The sequence below is a fragment of the Mastigoproctus giganteus genome, chromosome 13 (genome assembly GCF_048544385.1).
Source record: "Mastigoproctus giganteus isolate SK-2022 chromosome 13, ASM4854438v1, whole genome shotgun sequence".
In the NCBI taxonomy this organism is placed as follows: domain Eukaryota; kingdom Metazoa; phylum Arthropoda; class Arachnida; order Uropygi; family Thelyphonidae; genus Mastigoproctus; species Mastigoproctus giganteus.
The window spans coordinates 99,106,189-99,128,219 of record NC_143587.1 but is presented as its reverse complement, the minus strand read 5'-3'; the positions used below and the strand labels follow the sequence as shown (position 1 = coordinate 99,128,219).

Below are 22,031 nucleotides of genomic sequence, written 5' to 3'. Positions count from 1 at the left end.
TCCTCATGTGTGAATGTCGATGCAAAATATTCATTTAGTTTGTTAGCTACCTGAGCAGGATTATCAACAATTGACCCATCGATATCAAGTGGACCAATCTGATTCATCCCCTTCCTTCTAGAGTTTAAATAAGTAAAGAACTCTTTGCTGTTTTTCTTTGCATCCCTTGCCAAAGATTTCTCGTAATCTGCCTTCGCCTGCCTAACCTCCTTTGTAACTTGGTTACAGATAAACTTGTATCTATCATAGGCTTCTGTGTCATGTGTTAATTTGTATGTATCCCATGCATGTTTCTTCTCTGCCATATGCCTCATCAGTTCATCTGACATCCATTTAGGCCTAAACCTTGAACAATATTTCTTAGTTGGTATGTAAAGCCTAGTAGCTTCCAAGATAAGTTCTTTGAATGCTTCCCATTTTGCATTTGCTGTTGGTAACATCATCAGTTGGTCCCACTGTATAGAATTTAAATACTGTCTCAGACCATCATAGTCACCTTTACGAAAGCAAAAACCCTTTCCTTTACCCCTAATGGTAGTTACATCTTTGAGTAAATCTCACTTCAGCACACTGTGATCACTGCCACCTAGTGGTTCATTTATCTGCAGATTCTTAATGCATGAAGAATCACTGCTGATGATCAAATCAAGAGTATTCCTCCCTCTAGTTGCCTCCCGAACATGCTGATGTAGAAAACAATCATCCAATAAATCCACAAAAGCCTTGCTAGTGTGTGAGTGACCAAATTCCAGCCCCCAAATTCCAGTCAATATCTTGGAAATTAAAATCTCCCATTATAAGATTCTCTGATTTACTGGCCCACTCTATTTCCCTGTACAGTTTCTTATTACATCAGAGTCATTAGGCCTATAGCACACTGCTACTGTCAATTTTGATCTCCCAATGCTTATGTCACACCAAACTGACTCGACACTGCACTGTCCAGCAATGTTCACTGGCTTCACTTCCTTGGATTTTATGTATTTCTTAACTAATAGCATAACCCCTTCCTCCCTTCTTATCCAGTCTATCCTTTCTGTAGATGTTGTACTCCCCAAATTCCAGTTCTGCATTCCTTATATCTGTGTGACACCACGTCTCTGATATCCCAACAATATCTGCCTTTGATGTTTTGAGCAATACCTCAAATTCATCAAATGTATTTACTAAACTCCTAGCATTGGTGTACACGCAAGTATACATGCACCTGTTCCTATTCTTACCTACCCTAAAACAACCCAATTGTTTACTTGTACCACAATGACTCCCAGCAGTCTCTGAAATATCCTGCGTCTTGTTTTCCAGCCTTCTGCTCATTCCAACAGAAGCAGTGCAAGAATCACTTTCACCTCTGCCAGTGGCTATTGTTAATCTATTAGTCCTTGTATCCCCCAAGCTAGCAGTTTTCCGACCCACCTAACACTGCCTCGATAGCATCAGCAAATATTCTTGCACCCTTTCTATTTAAGTGTATCCCATCCCTGTAGAAGCAGTCTCTCCTGTTAACAAGTACAGTCCAGGCTGAAAAAAATTCTACCCCTTGAGCCTTGCACAATCTTTCCAGGGCCGAATTGATCGACAAGGCTGTCATCATATACTCCCTCCTATCGTGTCTGGGCAGAATTGCAGACACTTTCAAATTCAACCCTATTTCACAGCTTTTTTTCAACAGTGACCTGTACTTGTTAAGCAATTCTGCCGGTCTCCTACTCTTGATATCATTAGTGCCAACGTGTACAACTATATCACCTTTTGTGCCCTTAAAAGATGATATCTGCTCTACAACATCATCAACCTTTGCCCCTGGCAGACATACCCCGGTCCTGTTCCACCTATCCTTTTTACAAAGCATGTTCCCCGTTTCCCTGACAATAGAGTCACCAACAACTACTAGTTCCTTTGGGACCAGCACATTCTGCCGATTTTGTTTGTTTGTTATTTGGTTTTTTAGGAGCATTAGCAACTAAGGCCATATTGCTCCGGGGATATGCAGTGGTCATTTCCTGACCTTTCCGCATCCTTCGTATTCGGTGGTCATGGGCTCGAACCCCGATCTAATCAAGAAGCGTATGCTACGCACTGCTGCTCCTGCCCACCTTGCTACAGAGGTGCCAATATCATTGGTTCTTTGGAGGTTAGCCAGAGAATGAAATATTGAAATTTGATGTTGTTCATAATGTGAACAGTCAATCAAAATATGTTTGACTGTTAGATGTTCAGAGCAGTGTGGACACTGAGGAGGATCATTGCCTGTGAGTAGATGGAGGCGAGCCAGATGAGTATGCCCTATTCTAATTTGCACAAATACCACCACTTCTCGCTGAACTGTCTGAATGCTTGAGTGCAAAAATTTTGGGTCCTGTTTCAACTGGAAAAGTTTATTATTTGTTTGTTTTATGACATAGTTCTGTCCAGTGTGCATGGTATGCTGCTTGAATTATGATATTATAATCAGAGGCTGGAATAAAGACAGAGGTTAAGTCAAAAGTTCATGGATTTTTTAGCAGAAATATCAGCCAATTCATTTCCCTTAATGCCTGAATGTGCTGGAAACCAGCAAAAGGTTACTAGTTGTTGATGATCTTCAATTTTCAACAGCAAATTCCTGATATGATTTAAAAGAGTGTGATCCTTATGAGAGGGAGTCTGCATTGCTCTAACTGAGCTGAGAGAGTGGGCGTAAACTAAACATTTTGCAGATGGGTGAAGAGTCAAATTTTCTAGGGCTAATTGCATTGCATGTAGTTCCGCTGAAAAGTTGCTGTACTCAGGTAGAAGAGAAGCTGATATGATAGCAGAGGGAAACTGCTGCTGCTCCAACAGTTGAATGAGATTTGGAACCATCTGTATATATCTGTAAGAAGTCAACATAGCTTTGAATATGGCTAGCATGGAGTTTTTGCAAATTTAGTCAGTAGACAATTCTTTTCCTTGAATGGTTTGAGCATGCTCAATGCCGATGGGATTCTTCCTCTTGTTCAGAATAATCATCTGAGAGGGCATAAATTCAGATTGAGGAAAGATAGATGTGTGGAAATTTGCCTTTAGCCAGTGGGTAGTTGGTTGGTGGAACAGACTTCCATCCCTTGTTGTGGAAGTTGATAGCCTAAATAAATTTAAAGCTCAGCTGGACAGGTATTTTGAACGAATAGAGGGGTGAAATGGAAGTGGTTTTTTTTTTTTTTTGACTGATGCTGCATAAGCTTGCTTTCTTGCATCATATGCCTCTACTAATGCTAATGCTAACATCAGTTTGAGTGGAAATGGTTTGATATTTTCTTGCAATATTGGCATAGGTACGGTTAAGTATACTGGGTGCAATTAATTTTCTTGCCTCCTGATAACTAACTTTGCTTTCAACTTTATATTTCACAATTTTTTTCTCCATTTTCCACCTCTCACATGTTTTAAAGCAAGCAGGATGGTTCCTTTGCAGTTGGGACAAACTGGGTTCCCCTGCATGCCATTTGAGAGTGGCCATTCTTTTGCCATTTATAACATCTCAAAGATTAGGAATGAAAGGAAAAATGCGGCAGAGTAGATAACCTGCTTTTATGAGGTAGGTTTGGACTGTTAAAGGTGAGAATAATATTTCTGGTAGGTGTGAGTATATTTTCTCTTTTGATCATAATTCTTTTGACAGCAATTACGTTTTGTTCCTGAAGCTCTACTTTAATTCCTTCCTCTGTCACATTCAAAAGATCCCAACTAGATATTACACTCTTTGATGTATTTAGGGTTGCATGGGGAGTTACTTTCACTGGAATTCCAGCAAAATTTGTTAAGTTTTTCAGAATGCTTGTGATTTAGAGTTTCAACAAGTAAGTCTCCTGATTGCAGTCTTGATTAACCATCTTGGGAGACCCTGGAATACTTTCCAAGTGTTTTTGGATTAGAAAGGGGGATAGCTTATAAAGAGGCTGTTCTGTTAATTAGTGCATTATTAAGAATGCAAGAAACTCGGTCACAGAGGAAATCGTTTTTAACCTCTTTGGTTGCGACGAGTCTTGCTCATTTTCTGTCTATGGCCGACAGCTTGTTGGTTCTAAAGAGGGAAACATATGTCCATGTTGGCTCCTTTTAGCCCATGGCAGATGAACTTTTCTGCCAAGGTTACCGGCCCTGGCATGTGAAGGCAGGAGCAGTGCCTGGTGTGACCAAGCAAAATTAGTAGAAGTTAGTCTATTAAATATGAAAATATAAAAAAAGGTTACTTTCCTTCCCTGCTCTTTATCAGGGACTTTTACTATTAAATAAAAGGATTTCTTAAGGAGAGGAACATAAAAGAGAACTAGAATTCAGCTTTTAAAAAATCATAGTGAAAGCACAAAGAGAAATCACTCAGTCACAATCGCTTGGCACCCGGGGCCAAGTAATTAGGATAAAATAGACACTTCTGCCCTTGTATTACACTAATAGCTCAGAGTGTGGAAGAATTTTAGTTGTAGGAAAGTAAACAGTATATGATTGAAGAATATAAAGCTTTGAGGGCAGGAGTGTCTATTTCTATCCTAATTATCTTTCTAATTTTGCCTCCTGTTAGCTAAACTGCCAGACAATGACTTTTAACTATAATAAACAACATTTACATAATATATATATGTCGCAAAATAGGCAAGTAGTTTCATGCAAATAACTTATTCAAAAACCTTACACATATATGTATATACAGTATACATATATATTTTTTTCACACAATAACATTTTAGTTTTGTAATGGAGGTTTGTAGATACTCTGTACTATAAGGTTACTTAACATGGCAATGATCCATATAGAGCCTGACAGGTCCCTCTCTAAATATCAATTGTGCATTAATTGTTGATTCTATATTAATGGCTGAAACTTTCTATACATTCCTAAATATAGGCGATTTTATTTGATCAGCTTTTGAAGTTAACAGTTGTTGTTTACTTAGATTTATATGTGCATAGTACATGCCAGATGCTGCGTGACCTTTTTTGCTACTATTTCCTCATGGGACATCATGCATAACACACCAAACTTTTGAGGCGCCTCCATAGCCAGGTGGGCAGGAGCAGCAGTGCGTAGCACACGCTTCTTGATTAGACCGGGGTTCGAGTCTGTGACCACCAAATATGGAGGATGCGGAAAGGTCAGGGAGTGACCACCGCATATCCCCGGAGCAATATGGCCTTAGTTGCTAATGCTTCTAAAAACCAAATAACAACCACCAAACTTTTGAAATTTTGTGCCCTTTGTGGTTAAATATATGGTTAAACAGAAATGACTATTAGTATCTAATATTATTATTATTAATAGCCATATGATGCAAGGAAGCCCGAGGCTTATGCTGCACCAGGAAAAAAAAAAGTTGCCGAGTTACCCTGAGAGAGAGAGAGAGAGAGAGAGAGAGAGAGAGAGAGAGAGAGAGAGAGAGAGAGTGTCAAAAGTAGAAGGGAATCACCAAGAAAGGGAAGAATGATGATATCCAGCTCAGGACCCTGGGCGTACCAAGCCCATACTCACCAGATGTGAGCCCCCGGGGTTGTCAACCAATAGGATACACAATACAAATCTGAAATCAGATCCAGGTGATAGAGGATATTTACAAGTTTTTATTCACCAACGAGAAAATGTGTGCGCTACAGTAATTGGTAGCATAATTGCAAAACTGTAATCATTGCAGAATTTACAAACCCTAAGAAGGCACAGTTTGAAAAGAAGCCACTAAGTAGACCTACAGTTCTGCAGTGGTATAGAAAATTCATAAAGGATATCTGTTTGCACAAGGTGGCCAAACAAAAGTTAGAGATGGCTCGGTGGAGATGGTCCAAGGAAGTTTTATGTGAAGCCATGGGAAATCCATATGAGTGATGAGCTTAACATGGCAAGATCAACACTATTTAACATGTTATGTTGCTATCTGAGGATGAAACCATACAAGTTACAGCTCATATACATGCTGTTGATTTACAACAAAACCAAGCAGATGGATGGAGTTTTGTTGCCATGCCAACAAAATTCTGCCATGAATATAGTTTTGCAATTATGCTGTCATCTAACACTGCAAGTACATTTTCTGGTTGGTAAATAAAAAATTGAAGATATCCTCCTTCAGGTTTGTATTATATCTTATTCACACAGTAATATTTTAGTTTTGAAAGGAGGTTTGTGGACACCAGGTATTACAGAAATTACATGAGTCATTTTATATCAATTTCCACTGACAAGTATCACAAATATTTTAATATATAGGATTCTTATTAGCTTTATCTAAGTTGCAGCCTCCAAGAATTATTTTACGAATTCTGTATAGCAGATTTAAATTAAACCAACTATTAAATTTCTTTTGAAATTCTTGCTGATAGCATTATCAATTCTGCAGATTAGAATTGAGAAATTTTTAATAATTTAAAATTTTCTCTTTTCTATTCTTTAAGATTTACTCAAAATGAATTTCATATAAATTATTTAAAAAACTTACCATAATGGAAGTCTTTAGTTTTTTTTTTTTTTTTGTAAACAAATATGTAAACTTTTTTTATATTGGGTACAGTGTTTTACCAGCCTTACAATTAAAAATTCAAACTGTCAGAAAAATGTAATGCGACATCCCAAGATAAAAGAAAATATGAAGTAAAATACAGGGTGTTTCAGTTAAACGTTTCAGAACTTCTAAGAGGGGGTAGGGTACATCCTGACAACTCGAAATCATATAGCAATGTGGGGTCGGAAATGCTTTCCTGAAGCGGTGTTATACACAGAAGCACCATAAAGAAAAGAGACCGTAAGTGAGAAATCATTTTAATAATACATGAAAAGAAGCAAAAGGTACATGGATTAAAGTAAGTGTTCGAAGTTTCTTCCACGGGCTACAATGCATGCCTCACATCTCCGACGCATGGACATCCGAACAGGCGAATTTCGAATTTCTTGAACAAGAACGCCAAGTTAGTAGGATGGATGATTACACGAACGCAGAGTTAGCCGATATGCATTTGGCGTACGGGGGCTGCAAATTGTAGTGGGCCAGCCGCACAGCGTTTGTACGCGGAACGATATCCGACGAGGCGTATTCCCAGTCATAATTTCTTTGCAAGACTGCACCAGAGGTTAGCTGAGAGAGGTTCATTTGAAAGAGCTGACAGGGACAGGGTAAGAACAGCACGGACTCCAGCCGTCGAACAGAATGTGCTGCAGCATGTACAGGGGAATCCAAGAACGAGTACACGAAGTCTAGCAAACGCAGTCGGGGTTTCCCATTGCAGCGTCTGGAGGATTCTCCGGGAACAAGACATGCATCCGTTTCACGTGCAGCGTGTCCTGACACAGCAACCGGAGGATTATGCACCTCGTATTGCTTTCGCACAGTGGTACCTTGGAAAATGTGCTACAAATCCCCTTTTTCCTGCTGAAGTGTTGTTTTCCGATGAGGCATCCTTCACAAGGGAAGGAATTTTCGACACGCATAACGACCATATCTGGGCGGTCGAGAACCCGCATGCAATACGACGTCGTGCAGCACAGATTTGATTTTCGGTCAATGAATGGGCCGGTATTATGGGAGATCACCTCATCGGACCTTACCTGTTACCGTGTCGTCTAACCGGACCTATCTACTTGACCTTTCTGCAGCAAGTATTGCCATAACTTTTGAGAGATGAACAGATTTCTGCATCGACGCAACAGACAATGTGGTTCCAACACGATGGAGCCCCTGCCCATTATAGCGGAGATGTTCGTAACTACCTGGATGTCGCATTTGGTCAACAGTGGATCGGACGTGGTGGTCCCGTGCGTTGGCCTGCTCGGTCACCCGACCTATCATGTCTTGATTTTTATTTCTGGGGTCATATGAAATCGCTAGTTTATGACACCCCTGTTGACAATGCTGAGGAGCTGGTTGCAAGAATCGCAGTAGCTGCCAAAGAAATTCGAAATTCGCCTGGAGTATTCCAGAATGTTCGGATGTCCATGCGTCGGAGATGTGAGGCGTGCATTGTAGCCCGTGGAAGAAACTTCGAACACTTACTTTAATCCATGTACCTTTTGCTTCTTTTCATGTATTATTAAAACGATTTCTCACTTACGGTCTCTTTTCTTTATGGTGCTTCTGTGTACAACAGCGCTTCAGGAAAGCATTTCCGACCCCACATTGCTATATGATTTCGAGTTGTCAGGATGTACCCTACCCCTCTTAGAAGTTCTGAAACGTTTAACTGAAACACCCTGTATATCATGATATTACTTCATATTTTCTTTTATCTTGGGATGTCACATTACATTTTTCCGACAGTTTGAATTACAGGAAACAGGCCAACTGATATTTTAAAAAAAATTATATTTCACTGATTAAGAATCAAAATTGAAAATTATATGAAATACAGAACAGTAGCACTGTGGGGGGGGCAATGCAGTTTAATAGTCTATATGTCTTTTGGCAAAAACCATGTGCGCTATATTTATGCAAATTTCATTATTCTTGAATTATACAAGAATAGTGAATAACAGGGATTAATTATAATAGCTTATTACCTTTGGTGGTATAATACACAAAAAATTGTTAGAAAATTTAAAATAATACAAAATTTTATAATACATATAAGAAAGAAAAAAAAAAAGTTAAAATTTATATCTACCTGGTAAGTCATCAACAGAACTGAGACTAAGGACAGAAGGCACACCAAGACTAGATGGTCCACGAGATGGTACTGTGGGAGCAGTTATATTATTTAGTATTGTGTGAGATAGAGGAATAGCTGAGGGCTTAATAAGCTGGAGGTCGGCTACAGGAATTTAATTTAAAATGAATGCCTTATATTCTTATAAATAAAGGTAGGGAAATAACATTTGACATATAAAGCATAAATATGTATTAAAAAGAATTAACAGTGCAATAAATCATATCTAACTGGGTTTAAATGAAAATAACTCTTTTATAAACAAGCTCTCTGCTCTAATAATGACTTGCTATTTGCAAGAATATGCAGCCAAAATAACAGAGATACTATTATAAACCAAGCTGATGTAATTACAGTTCTTGGTCAAAATAAAACAAACACTCAGTGGAAGAGTTGGGATAATAAATTTGATATGATCTTTCACAGAAGACAGCTCCTGAAAGATATCTTGAACTCCAACTGTCACTTTCAAACTGTTTTGCATGTTGCAACAGTTGGAGTACAAGATATCTCTTCATTTACTTATGGTAGAGTATTTAGCTGATTTTAGTGTGGTCAGAATAAACTTCAAAATCACATCTGACTGAACAATGTTGCTTTGATCAGTGAAAAATATTAACAATTTTTAAAATTAGCATTAGCAGAGGCACATGATGCAAGAAATCAAGCATATACAGCATCAGCCAAAAGAAAAAAAAAAATCCCTTCCCATTTCACTGATCCATTCATTCCAAATGTTTGTCTAGTTCTGCCTTGAATTTATTTAAGCTATCAACTTCCACAACAACAGATGGAAGTTTGTTCCAGCAATCAACTACCTGCTGCCTTTAGCCAGCAGAAGCTGCAATTTGCAGAACTTAAGCCTTTCTTCATAAGAGCACCCCTTTGTTCCCTTCACCAGGCTTTTTCCCCTTCTCTGCACTCATTCTGGCAACTCTACATCCTTCCTAAAATGAGGCTTCCAGACCTGTACACAGTACTCAAGGTGTGGCCTTACCGCCTTATACAAGGGAATAATCAGCTGCTTTTCCCTGCTTGCAAAATTCCTGCATATCATTGACAAGACCCCATGACATACTCTGGTAGTCTGTCTGCACTGCTCATAAAACTTCATATCTGATGGCACAATTAACCCCAGGTCTCTTTTATTCTCCATTACCCTAAATTGGTACATTTCTCTGGGGTTACTGCAATAAAATGCAAAGTACTGCATTTTGATGATATCAAAATGCAGTACTTTGCATTTTATTATTATTATTATTAGCCATTAGGTGCAAAGAAGCCTGAGGCTTATACTGCAGGGGCCAAAATATATATATATATATATATTTCTGAATTACCCCGAGAGAGAGAGAGAGAGAGAGAGAGAGAGAAGTAGAAGGGAATCACCAAGAAAGAGAAAAATGATGATATCCAGCTCAAGACCCTGGGTGAGCCAAGCCCATACTCACCAGATGTGAGCCCCTGGGGATATCGTCAATGTTAAACTTCTCAGTCCATCTACCCAACTTTTCCAGATCCTGTTGCAGCAGCATACTGTCATTACAGTTATTAACAAGCCTGCCAACCTTTGTATCATCTGCAAACTTTGACATTTTAATATCATTGAAAAATATACAAAACAACAATGGGCCCAACACCAAACCCCGAGAGACACTACTAATAACATTATTCCACGTAGAGCAATATCCATTGATTACCACTATCTGTCTTCTTCCACTCAACCATCCTTTTATCCATTGTAGCAACTTTCCCTTAATGCCATACTGCTCCAATTTGTACAGTACTCTTCCATGTGCAACAATATCAAAAGCTTTCCTGAAATCCAAGTATATGATATCAAAATTATTTTTTGCATCCAGTTCCTTTGTGACCACATCATAGTGTCCAATCAAATAGTTCAGACAAGACTACCCCTTGACAAACTCATGCTGTGTCTGAATTATTACTGCTGTCTTTTCTAGATGATCCTACAATGCTTCTTTAACCAGTGACTTCATTATTTTCCTTGAAACAGAAGTCAAACTAACAGGTCTTTAATTACTCTTGTAATGTTTTTATCCCCCTTTGTGAATTGGAGATACAATTTCACTCTAGTTCATGGGGACTTCCCCTGAGTCCAAGGATGCTCTCATAATTATGGCTAAGGGTTTGCTTACTTCCTTTGCCACCTCCTTTAATATAACTGGACAGATCCCATCTACCTCAGGTGCCTTTATGTTTAACTTCAACAGTTTCTCCTCCACTTTGCTCTCAGTTATTACAAAATAATTTAATTCTCTGTTAGAATTTGATAAACATCTAGCCCTCTTCTCCTTGAATAACTCCTCATGTGTGAATGTAGATGCAAAATACTCATTTAGTTCGGCAGCTATCTTTGAATGATCATCTACAGTCAAACCATTTATATCAAGTGGACCAATTAGAAATGAAGGGGATTCATCCCCTTAATTTCTGAGCAAAATGTGGGCATTTAAACTCCTAAAGGTTATTTCACCAATTGGAAATGGCCTCAGTCACAAAATGAAAAGTACTTGTTCATATATCTTGCAATCATCAACAAAAACTTGCAACCATCACTATTTCTGCTGCAATGAATGAATGAAAGAGTACAACACTCTGCATTACTTAAGATAAAGAGGATAAGCTGTACATGTAGACTGTTCTTAATCAGGACAATTATTAAATTAAAAAAGCATGGACTTAAAAGATAGTTAAGAACTTAAAGCCTTTTGGAGGTATTTAATTTTTATAAAAGCTGTGTTTTCAACAATTTGCTTCCAATCACTGATTGTGGGTCTTAGCAAATTAAGAACAGCACTAGAACCTGTCCACAATTGCATGCAATTTAAAAATTAAACTGATTTTCACTGACAACAACATATCTTAACCAAATACATTCAAAGCCAACAACAGGCTCTCTTATCACTATTTCAGTGGTGCTAAATTTAATATGCAATGGCTGCAAGAAGAATATCATTCTCGAAATTCTGTGAGGTCCTAACATGAATGTTATAGAGCACATCTGAGAGCACAGGTACTGGGAACTATGCTTTTCCAATAATCAATACATTTATTTAAATATGAAACAAAAATAATAATAAAAGCTGAACACCATATCAAAGGTTCCAGGATCCTGAATTCACTTGGGAAGCTGTCTCCTATATACTCCACTAGCAATGTTGCTGATGGGTGGCATATTTTCCCTTATTTCTTACCCCACCCAAGCTAATTTATCTTAATGAAACTGTTACGTCTGATTAATTTAGGAAAATTGGAAATTGTTAAATTTTTTTAATCTCTAATTTGCAGTTAAAAGAAGACAATGTATTTTCTTGAGAACATAAGCATAATGTTCGACATAAACCAATAAATGCTGTTTAGCTCACTTTGCTATTGCTGGAGCTGATCACACGACATACCACTTGCTGCAGCATACAGTTGTCTCTTTGTTTAGTCTTCAAATAACTGGACAGATCCCATCTACCTCAGGTGCCTTTATGTTTAACTTCAACAGTTTCTCCTCCACTTTGCTCTCAGTTATTACAAAATAATTTAATTCTCTGTTAGAATTTGACAATTCAAAAAAACTCCATGTACAATAAAAATTCCATTACACTGACCTTCTCAAAGAACACAAATCTCACTGCTATAATAAAATTTCATTCAAATGAATAGCAATCAAAATTATTTTAAAAGAATCATCAATATTACTGATGGTAATAGTCCCAAAGATATCTAGTTATACCAGTAAAAATAAGAAATATATTTAGAAAACTTCTTTTTAAAAATAACTTTCCTCTGCAATCTGCAGATCTAAGTTTTCAAAAGGAAAAACATAAAAAAAAGAGACAACCAAGAAAGCTGAGGAACTATTAAACAATTGAATTAAATGTATCTCAGTCAAGTGTGTCAATTAAAACCTCCCATTTTCTTTTACCTTTATTTATTTATATGCCCAATATGTGTAAAGTGCATTTCAGGATAAGCAGCAATTTTTTTAATGGTTTCCCAGTTTTCTTTACTTTTTTTTATATTTTATCTTTTTTGCATGAAAACTTAGCTATGCAGATTATAGAAGTGAGTTATTTTCTAAGAAGTTTTCTAAATACAGTAAACTCCTGTTATAGCATTTTCAAAGGGACGAACCCCAAAGAGTACTTTAAGTGGAAAAGAGTCAAGTGTGCAAGCTTGAAGATTATTTTTTGAAGATTATTTTTCATAGATAACATTGATTTTTTTTTTTTTTTTTTTTCAGCTTTTTTTGCAGTGGTTATGAAGCAATAGTTTATATTTAAGTTTAAAATCTGCACACTTAATGTACTTTCAACTTTTTTGGAATCTTGCAAACTTTTTTTTATTAAAATAAGAATGAAAATTTTTAAAAAGATTTTATTAAATTAAACTAAACATATCTCTGAGTATAACTGCATAAATGCTATCATTAATGACACTTATTGCTGACAAATTACACTACTACACCAACAAGTAAAGTGGATGAATAATACTAAATTAAAAAAAAAAAAAAAAAACTGAGATCATGCAAATGCAATGTTCAGTAGCTAGACTCTACAGAGTTGTAAATACGAGGGGGTATCAAAAACTTTGTACCCTGACCTAGATAAAACATCAGTAGGAAGATGCCATTTTTAATATAAGTTTTCTACATATTCAGTAACTAACATGTGAAATTTCATTGCCATAGGGGATCGTACACCAGAGGTTGAGTCTGGAATCTGAGGAAGGACACTATGGTTGACAAAGTGGAGTATCGAGCAGTGATCAAGTTCCTGCATTTGCAGGGCAAAAAAGCTCAGGAAATTGACGAAGAAATGAAAGCTGTGTATGCGAAGAATTGTCTATCCTATGACACTATTAAAAAGTGGAAACAGGAATTCCAGTGCAGTCGTACAAGTGTCATTGATGAGCCAAGAGAAGGAAGGCCATCAATATCCACAGAAAGTAAGATGGTTGCAAAGGTTGAGCAGCTGGTGCTGCATGACAGATGTGTGACAATTCATTTCATCACAAATGCAGTGGAAATTAGTTATGGGTCTGCCCACAGCATTTTACATGACCATCTCCACATGTCTAAGGTCTCCGCACAATGGGTTCCAAGACTGCTGATGCCTTTGCAGAAGCAATGTCAAATGCAGTATTCTTGCCAACTGTTGGATTTGTGTAATGCAGATGTTGAGAACTTTTTTTGATCGGTTGGTGACGAATGTTGGGTGTACCAGTATGATCCAGAGACTAAAGATATGTCAAGGCAGTGGCTTTGATTCATCTCAGGAAGTCATCAATGAAGTGGAATTGTGGTTTTAGACAAAAATGCAGACTTCTATGATCAAGGCATTAAACAACTGATCCATAGATGGGAGAAATGTGTTACTATACATAGAGAGTATATAGAAAAGGATTAAAGTTCCTGTGAAGTTTCACCTTTCTAGGGCTATTATTTCTAGGTAAAGGTACAAACTTTTTGATACCCCCTCATAGCAGCCTATCGAACTTCAAAAGTTGAAGTTAAATAACATGAAATAAATGTGTCCTACACTGGGAATGATTTCTATGAAGTAAACAAACTGTAGGATTCTAGAATTTAATTATTATCATCATTTTTCCAAAGCCAAAAATCAAGAGGAAGAAGAATTATATTGGGTTTAGTCCTTCATGGAACCTTAAAAGATCAATTTAAGTAGGAAAGCATTTAAACTGGAGTGGTGAAACTTAAAAAGAGAATGACACTTCACAGTATTGACCATGGGACCAGAAGAAAATTACATTAAAAGTTTTATAATGGCTGTTTACTGTATTTTTCTTTTTAAAAGAACCATTATTTATTCAAATAACTTCTGATGCACTTTTCTAACATACATCAGTTGTAAGAGTATAACCCATAGACTTGGATTGAGAGTATAATGTTGAATTATTCCAGTATGGAATAAGAACTGGAAAAACAAAATTAGAGTAGGAGTATGTGACTGTGATGAGTATGACAAATATCTAAACAAGAGAGAGAGCGGGCAAACAAATTAAAATGCTTCATCATAGGAGATTTTAACCTTCAAGATATTGACTGGAATGTGTAGAATGACATTGCATTTGGTAGCAAATGAATTCGGGGAAATAATGGTGTCACTGGTTAAAGAAGTGATGTGGGATCACCTAGACATGACTGCAGTAATAGTTCAGACACAGTATGGATTTGTTAAGGAGAAGTCTTGTCTGACAAATTTGATTGGATACTACGATGTGGTTACAAAGGAACTCAAGGCAAAAAATAATTTTTATATCATATACTTTGATTTTCATTGACCTTGAAAAGGCATATGACAGTGTTCCAAGAAAACTCTTATGGGAAGCACTGAAAGAGGCAAATATTGATGGACAACTGATTAACATTATTAAGGAATTTACAGGAATAATAGATGCAGAATTAAAGTGGGATCAGCTTTGTCACCTGAATTCCATACTTCAAAAGGCTTATTACAAGGTTGTTGCATGTCACCAACACTTTTCAAAATTTATATCGACATCTGCCTAAGATCCTGGTCAAAAAATGCAATAAAATGGGATTGCCGATTAATAAGAACACCTATATTCACAATTTACTTTTTGCAGACGATCAGGTAGTGATAGCACAAGACTTAGAAGATGCAAAGTATGCATGTCATCAATTGTTTGAGGAATATAAACAATGGGGTTTAAAAATCAATTTTTAGCAAGACTGAAAATGTTGTCTTCAGGACCAGGACACGTTCTAAATATTGCAGGTTTTAAAATCAAACAAGTTGATAAATTCAAATATTTGGGATAAGTCTTAGAAAGTGATGGATCATCCTACACAGAGATCAATAAGAGAATTGCAGATGACAGAAAGGCTATCGGCATGTTAAACTCTGTTCTGGGGAGCAAAAATATCCTAAATAAAACAAAGAAACTTATATTTCGAACGATTGTATAAAGTCTTCTATTGTATGGAGCAGAAACAAGGACACTGAATAGGCGAGCAGAAAACAAATTGCTCTCCACAGCAATGGATTTTTGGAGATGCTCAGCAGGAACTTCTAGAAGAGACAGAAAACGGAATGAAGACATAAGGGAAAAAATGGAAGTGAAAAAGACTATTACTGACACCATCAAAGAAAAGCATCTAACATGGTATGGACATGTAAAACGGATGCAAGAAAACAGATATCCAAAGGCTATCCTGGAATGGATACCTCCTGGAAGAAGGAGAAGAGGAAGACCTAGGAGGACCTGGATGGATGGAGTACGGGAGTGCATGACAGCCCGAGGCTTAACCGACCAAGACACCCAGAACTGCACTTTATGGCGGGAAAAAATTCCTAACAAGAAATAACTTGTAGGCTGAGGAAACCCATTGTAAATGGAAACACTCCTCTTGAAGAAGAATATACTTTGATTTCAGAAAAGCTTTTGATACTGTTGCACATGGAAGACTGCCATACAAATTGGAGTGATATGCATTAAAGGTAAGTTGCTGCAATGGATAAAGGGATGGTTGAGTGGGAGATGGCAAAGGGTGGTAATAAATGGACACTGCTCTATGTGAACTAATGTTATTAGTGGAGTCCCCAGGGTTCGGCGCCGGGGCCCAGTGTTGTTTTGTGTATTTATTAATGATATTGATGAAAGTGTATCAGGTTTAATGTGCAACTTTGCATATGATACAAAGGTTGGCAGGGTTGTTAATGATAGTAAGGACAGTATGCTATTGCAACAGGATCTAGAAAAGTTAGGTAGATGGGCTGAGAAGTGGCAATTGAAGTTTAATATTGACAAATCCAAAGTACTGCATATGGGTAGCAGTAACCCAACAGAAACGTACCAACTGTGTGGTACTACACTCAGGGAGGTGGAGAATGAAAAAGACCTGGGAGTAATATTGCAGTTGGATATGAAGTTCTCTGAGCAGTGCAGATGGGCTGCCAGAGCAGGTCAGAGTTTTGTCAATGATATATAGGAATTTTGCTAGCAGGGACAAGGAGGTGATTATACCTTTGTAAAAGGCAATGGTCAGGCCACACCTTGAGTACTGCGTACAGGTCTGGAGGCCTCATTTTAGGAAGGATGTAGAGTTGCTAGAACGAGTACAGAGAAGGGCAACAAGATCGGTGAGAGGAACAAAGAGGTTCTCTTATCAGGGGAGGCTAAAATTCTGCAAGTTGCAACACCTGGAGACTAGGCACCTGCAAGGTGATCTGATTGAGGTGTACTTGGCCTTGTATGGTTTGAGCAGGCTCAATGCTGATGGGGCATAGATTGAAGTTGAGGAAAGGCAGTTGTAGAATAGATTTGAAGAAGTTTGCCTTTAGTCAGTGGATAGTTGCTTGTTGGAACAGACTTCCATTTGTCGTTGTGGAAGTTGATAGCTTAAATAAATTTAAGGCTGAACTAGACAAACATTTGGAGTGACCAGCTGAGTGAAATGGGAAGGTTGTTTTTTTTTTTTTGATGGATGCTCCATAAGCTTGCTTTCTTGCATCATATGCCTCTGCTAAGGCTAATTCAGAGGGAGGCTAAACATGCTAATCAGAGCAGATAAATGTCCCTCAAATGCATAGTAACCCACTCCAGTTAGCATATCTACACACAGAGATTGAGGACTAGTTGACAAAGGAGGTGGAATCCAGAAACAGTATAGCTACATTGAGTAGAGCAAAATCAGAAAAGCCACTAAGTAAAAAAAAAAAAAAACACTGCCTATGGTTTCAGAGTAATAGTTGGAAACCAACTGACTCAGGCTCTAGTATAGTGGCTCCCCAACTACTGAGAACTGTAGACCCCTACACATATACATATAAAAATAAAAAAAATACTTGATATTCCTTCTGAATGTGGACCCCAGTTTGGGAAACACTGCTCTAGCAGATATCGGAACTTAAAAAAACAAAATAAATTATTATGTTAAGGGCTTCCAAGTGTAACATATCTGTATAAGTGCATTATGTCTGTAGAAGTATGCATGAGTGTTCGAGGGCCAATTTGCATGTTGTGTGGGCTGAAAAACCTAGCATAACTCATACATAGAGAAAATCCAACTCCCTCTACTGAGATTAGCTAACTACAACACCAAATGAAGAGTACTTTAGAAATTCCTCCAGTCATTGTTGGGAATTGAACCCAAACTTCTCCAAATGAGTGACAAGTGGTGAAGCCACTATACCATCATGGAGAATAGTGGATACTGGAGTAGACATTTCTATTATCATCCATGAGTTCCATTAGGAAATTAAGAGGCAATAAAGAAGTGGAGGAAATTACTGTGATTAGTACTTTCTTGCCAAGAAAGTACTAATCTCCCAGTGAATACATCAGAACCAAAGTGGTAAGAATAAACCATATACAGTCAGTCCTCGTATAACGTGTTTACACTACACGAATTCGATCATACACGATTTATAAATAGGGGAATGATATCTTATATAAAATGAACCGAATTCGCTTATGCACGATTCGCCTTTGTGTTTACAAGAAATGGCAGTCGGATGCAGAATCGCACAAACCGAACGCAACACGATAGGAATGAAGAGAAGATTCTGAAAATGTATTTGTTTTTTATATCAGTGAAGGGGAAACACATTTCACCATAATAACGTCAAAAACAACACAATTCCAGCTATCGGTATAATTGCAAATTCAATTAGTTCGAGTTTACTACCAGATTATAACAGATTCCACTAGCAGAAACGCAACTGGAAATTGTTTTTATTGTTTTATGGTAGTAACCCCTATAAATGTGCTTTAGTAAAATGTGAGGTGTTAATAGTGTATCTCTGCCTTTACGGTGTTGTTTATTCAGTTGCTACAAGCACGCAGCTTTGTTTATGTGTATCAAGCGTGCTTCCTCGTTTTGTAATTGTGCTTTATTCCCTAAAAATGAGTAAAAGTACTTAAAAGGTGTGAAAAGGAAGCGTCCTGGAGAAGACACTGCAGATTCAGAGAGAAAAAGAAAAGCAATATCGATAGCCAGAAGCAGACTGGGTCAAAAATTCTTACCCGGGAAAATTTATAGTGGCCTCATACTATGGTTTATGGCGAAAATCACACCAGTCTCCGGGGTTTCTCTGGTAAGGCTTATGGCCAGTCCGTCTCTGTCGATAGAGAAAAAATATGAAATTGTGAAACGCTTTGCGTGAAATGAAAGACCATGTGATATTACACATGCTACAGGCCTTAATGAGGCAACACCGAGAATTACAAAGAATGCAGAGAAAATAAAAACAACTTTCATAGCAGGAACAACTCAAAGTGTAATTAAAATCCATTAGATTAAGACACAAAGAATTGGAAGAGATGGAACAGCTGTCACCTGTTTGGATAGAAAATCAAACAAAAAACAAGTTTGTTTACAATAGGAGCAAAAGCATTAGCAATATTTTATTACGTAATAGTCGTAATAAAATACGTAAGTATTTTATTACGATTATTTATTGTGTTTGGTAATGCTTTGGTTACAAATGTGTGTTCAATCTTGGGTGGTCGGCACCGAACCCTATTTTTCCCATAGGGCCTATTGTTTATATTGCATGATTTTGCATTGCACGAGGGTTTCTAGGAACACAACTATCGTGCTATACGAGGACTGACTGTACTCAGACTGTGTTTTTATTTTGCATCTGCCTGTGCAATTTATCTGTGACTGATAATCTTGAAAGCTTGGGTTATGATATAATATTTGGAGAGCCATTCTTAAAAGGAGAAATGGTGAGGGTAGATTATGTCAAGGGGATTATTAGATTTGGAAGTGAGGATAATCCAGTAATACTATCTAAACAGTTTTTATTCCAGAGTCTTTGAATACTCCAAGGATAAATGTTAGTAAAGTGAATTAAGGTGTTCAGGTGGAAACAGGATAATCTTGTGGAGGCTGATGAGCACCAAGCTGATATGTGCATGGATAAGCTGGGAATATGCAAAGAAGACAAAATGAAACACAAAACTCTCTGTTCGGTAAATTTCTCATAAGGTTCTGTAGATCATGGAAGAAGATATAATTTTGTTAAACCTGGAAATCTAGCCACAATCAGAAAAGCATGTGGTTTCAGATTGGGTGAATTTTAAAAATTCCATATTGGTCCTTATGGACTTCATGGATCTTTTTCAACATATGTAATGCACATTAGGGGATAACAGAAGATATTCTACTCGTAACATGATTGGTGATATGCCCAATAAACCTCTGTTTATAATATGAAGTAGGCAGAAAGACATGGTTACTCTTCTATTAGTGCAAGAGGACCTGCTTAAAAGCGAAGGCAGACAGGGGAGTTGTCATAATAGGATTATGAACTCTCGTGTCTATATCATTAAACTCTGAATTCGAAGACTCATCATTAAATAAGTCTTCAAACTGATAAGGAAGGTAGCTGATGTTGAAATCAACAATGAAGAGGTTCAACATGAATTTATTCAACCACAATAAAGTTCTGTCCGGACAGAAATGGTCATTTGTCAAGAGCATCACCGTATGGATGAAGATTCTGCAGTTAGAGAAAAATTAATGTGGAATTAACCTATAATTATTTAATGGATCTATATTTTCTCTTTGTACGTTGATTGAAGAATCACCAAGGAAGTATTTAGTATATAATAAAGGGTGGCCCACAAGTAGGATACATGTTTGACCATAAATAACTACACTATTTTAAATATATATTTTAATTAATGTTACACAATAGAAAGAGCATATATAAACATTTAAAAAAAAAAATTACAACTCTCTTCAATATGGCTGCCATTTTGGTCTTTATGAAATTGGCAGCCATATGGGTAGAGCAACACACAGTAAGGATAAAAGGAAACCTTTTTATTATTTTTTGTTTTCCTTTCTTTTGTGTGTGTGTGTGTGTGTGTGTGTGTGTGTGTGTGTGTGTGTGTGTGTGTGTGTGTGTGTGTGTGCACGTGCGCAAGAGAGAGAGATTTTCTGCAATGAAAAATATGGGATTATGGCTGGGTTACAGTGGAGTACCTTTTGAAGTTGTTTATAGTTAGGAACAAAGAAATTATTCAACTCTTGAGTTTTAAAAAATATCGTTTATTTGAGGGAGGAGCATGGTTTGTCTAAGGAAAGATGTATGTTTTCTATCCAAAAATTTTAGAAAAATATACAGTTCTCTTCTTCTTGTTTGTGAAGATGAAACAGAGATTAATATCACAATAAATCTATTAAAGAACTTTGCTATAATGGAACACCCCGATTGTGGATATTGTATGTAAGGTAGCTGGGAAAGGAAAACTTTCTCCTTGCCTGATCTACACAATGCCTTCATCAGTATCATTCATAATTATACTGGGAAGCTCCACTAATAAAGTAGTGCCTAGTGATAACAATTTTTTGTCTTCTCTCATTCAACCATCCCTTTATCCACAGCAAAAACTTGTTATGACTGCATGCCTGTCTAAAAGGTCCTGCAATACTTTAACCAGTGATTCCACCATATTTTTCCTGTAACAGTCAAGCTAACAGGTCTGTAATTACTCATGTTACTCTTTGATCCCACTTTGTGAATTGGGGATACATTTGCACATCCCCAGTCAATAGAGACCCCCTAAATTCAAGGATGCAGTCATAATTATGGCAAAAGGTTTGCTTACCTCTTTTGCTGCCTCTCTTAATATAATTGAATAGAACCCATCCACAAACCCTTTTTTATGTTTAGCTTCAACAGTTTCCCTTCCACTTTTCTCTGTTATACAAAATGATTTAGCTCCCTGTTAGAATGAAACATATCTGGAATCAACATCACTAAAAAGTTTTTCACATATGAATGTATGTGCAAAATATATATTCAGTTTTTCAGCAACTTGAGTTGGATCATAAAGAGTTAAATCATTCATATCTAGCAGATTAATGTGATTCATCCCTTTCCTTCTAGTGTTCACATAAGTAAAGAAGTTTTTGCTGCTTTTAATTGAATTCTTTGTTAGAGACTGCTTGTAATTTGCTTTGTGACTTGACTGCAGACAAGTTCATATCTACTGTAGGTTTCTATGTGTCCAAGTGACACAGTCTCCAATATGGTGTCACTCAGACACCATATCAGAGACATGAGATACCCTCAGACACATTTTATTGCTTGTGAGGAAAACTGGTATGATTTCTTGCAACAAAGATAGGTGGATTAGAACTAGAGTGTGTTTGCCAGGAGCAACAACCAAAGATGTTATCAACAGATTGTCATAATTTAAGGGAGGTAAAGAGAGCATTATTATCCATGTGGGGTCTAATGATATTAAAAGAACAGGCCTGATGATTTGTTGGATAAATATAGGACCACGCTGAAAAAAAAAAAAAAAAAAGGCCACAAGTTAGGTCATAATACATATGTATCTGTAATTTTGCCAGGCATGACAGGAAG

General features: G+C 37.2%; 1 protein-coding gene across 1 annotated transcript in view; it reads right to left on the bottom strand.

The window, feature by feature from the left end:
* LOC150076295 (fat-like cadherin-related tumor suppressor homolog) overlaps positions 1-22,031 on the bottom strand; it is a 780,225-nt gene that overhangs the window by 34,832 nt on the left and 723,362 nt on the right. The window contains exon 32 of the mRNA XM_090387312.1: positions 8,602-8,748. Coding sequence (XP_090243438.1) covers positions 8,602-8,748 — 147 coding nt within the window. The remainder of the gene's footprint in view (positions 1-8,601; positions 8,749-22,031) is intronic.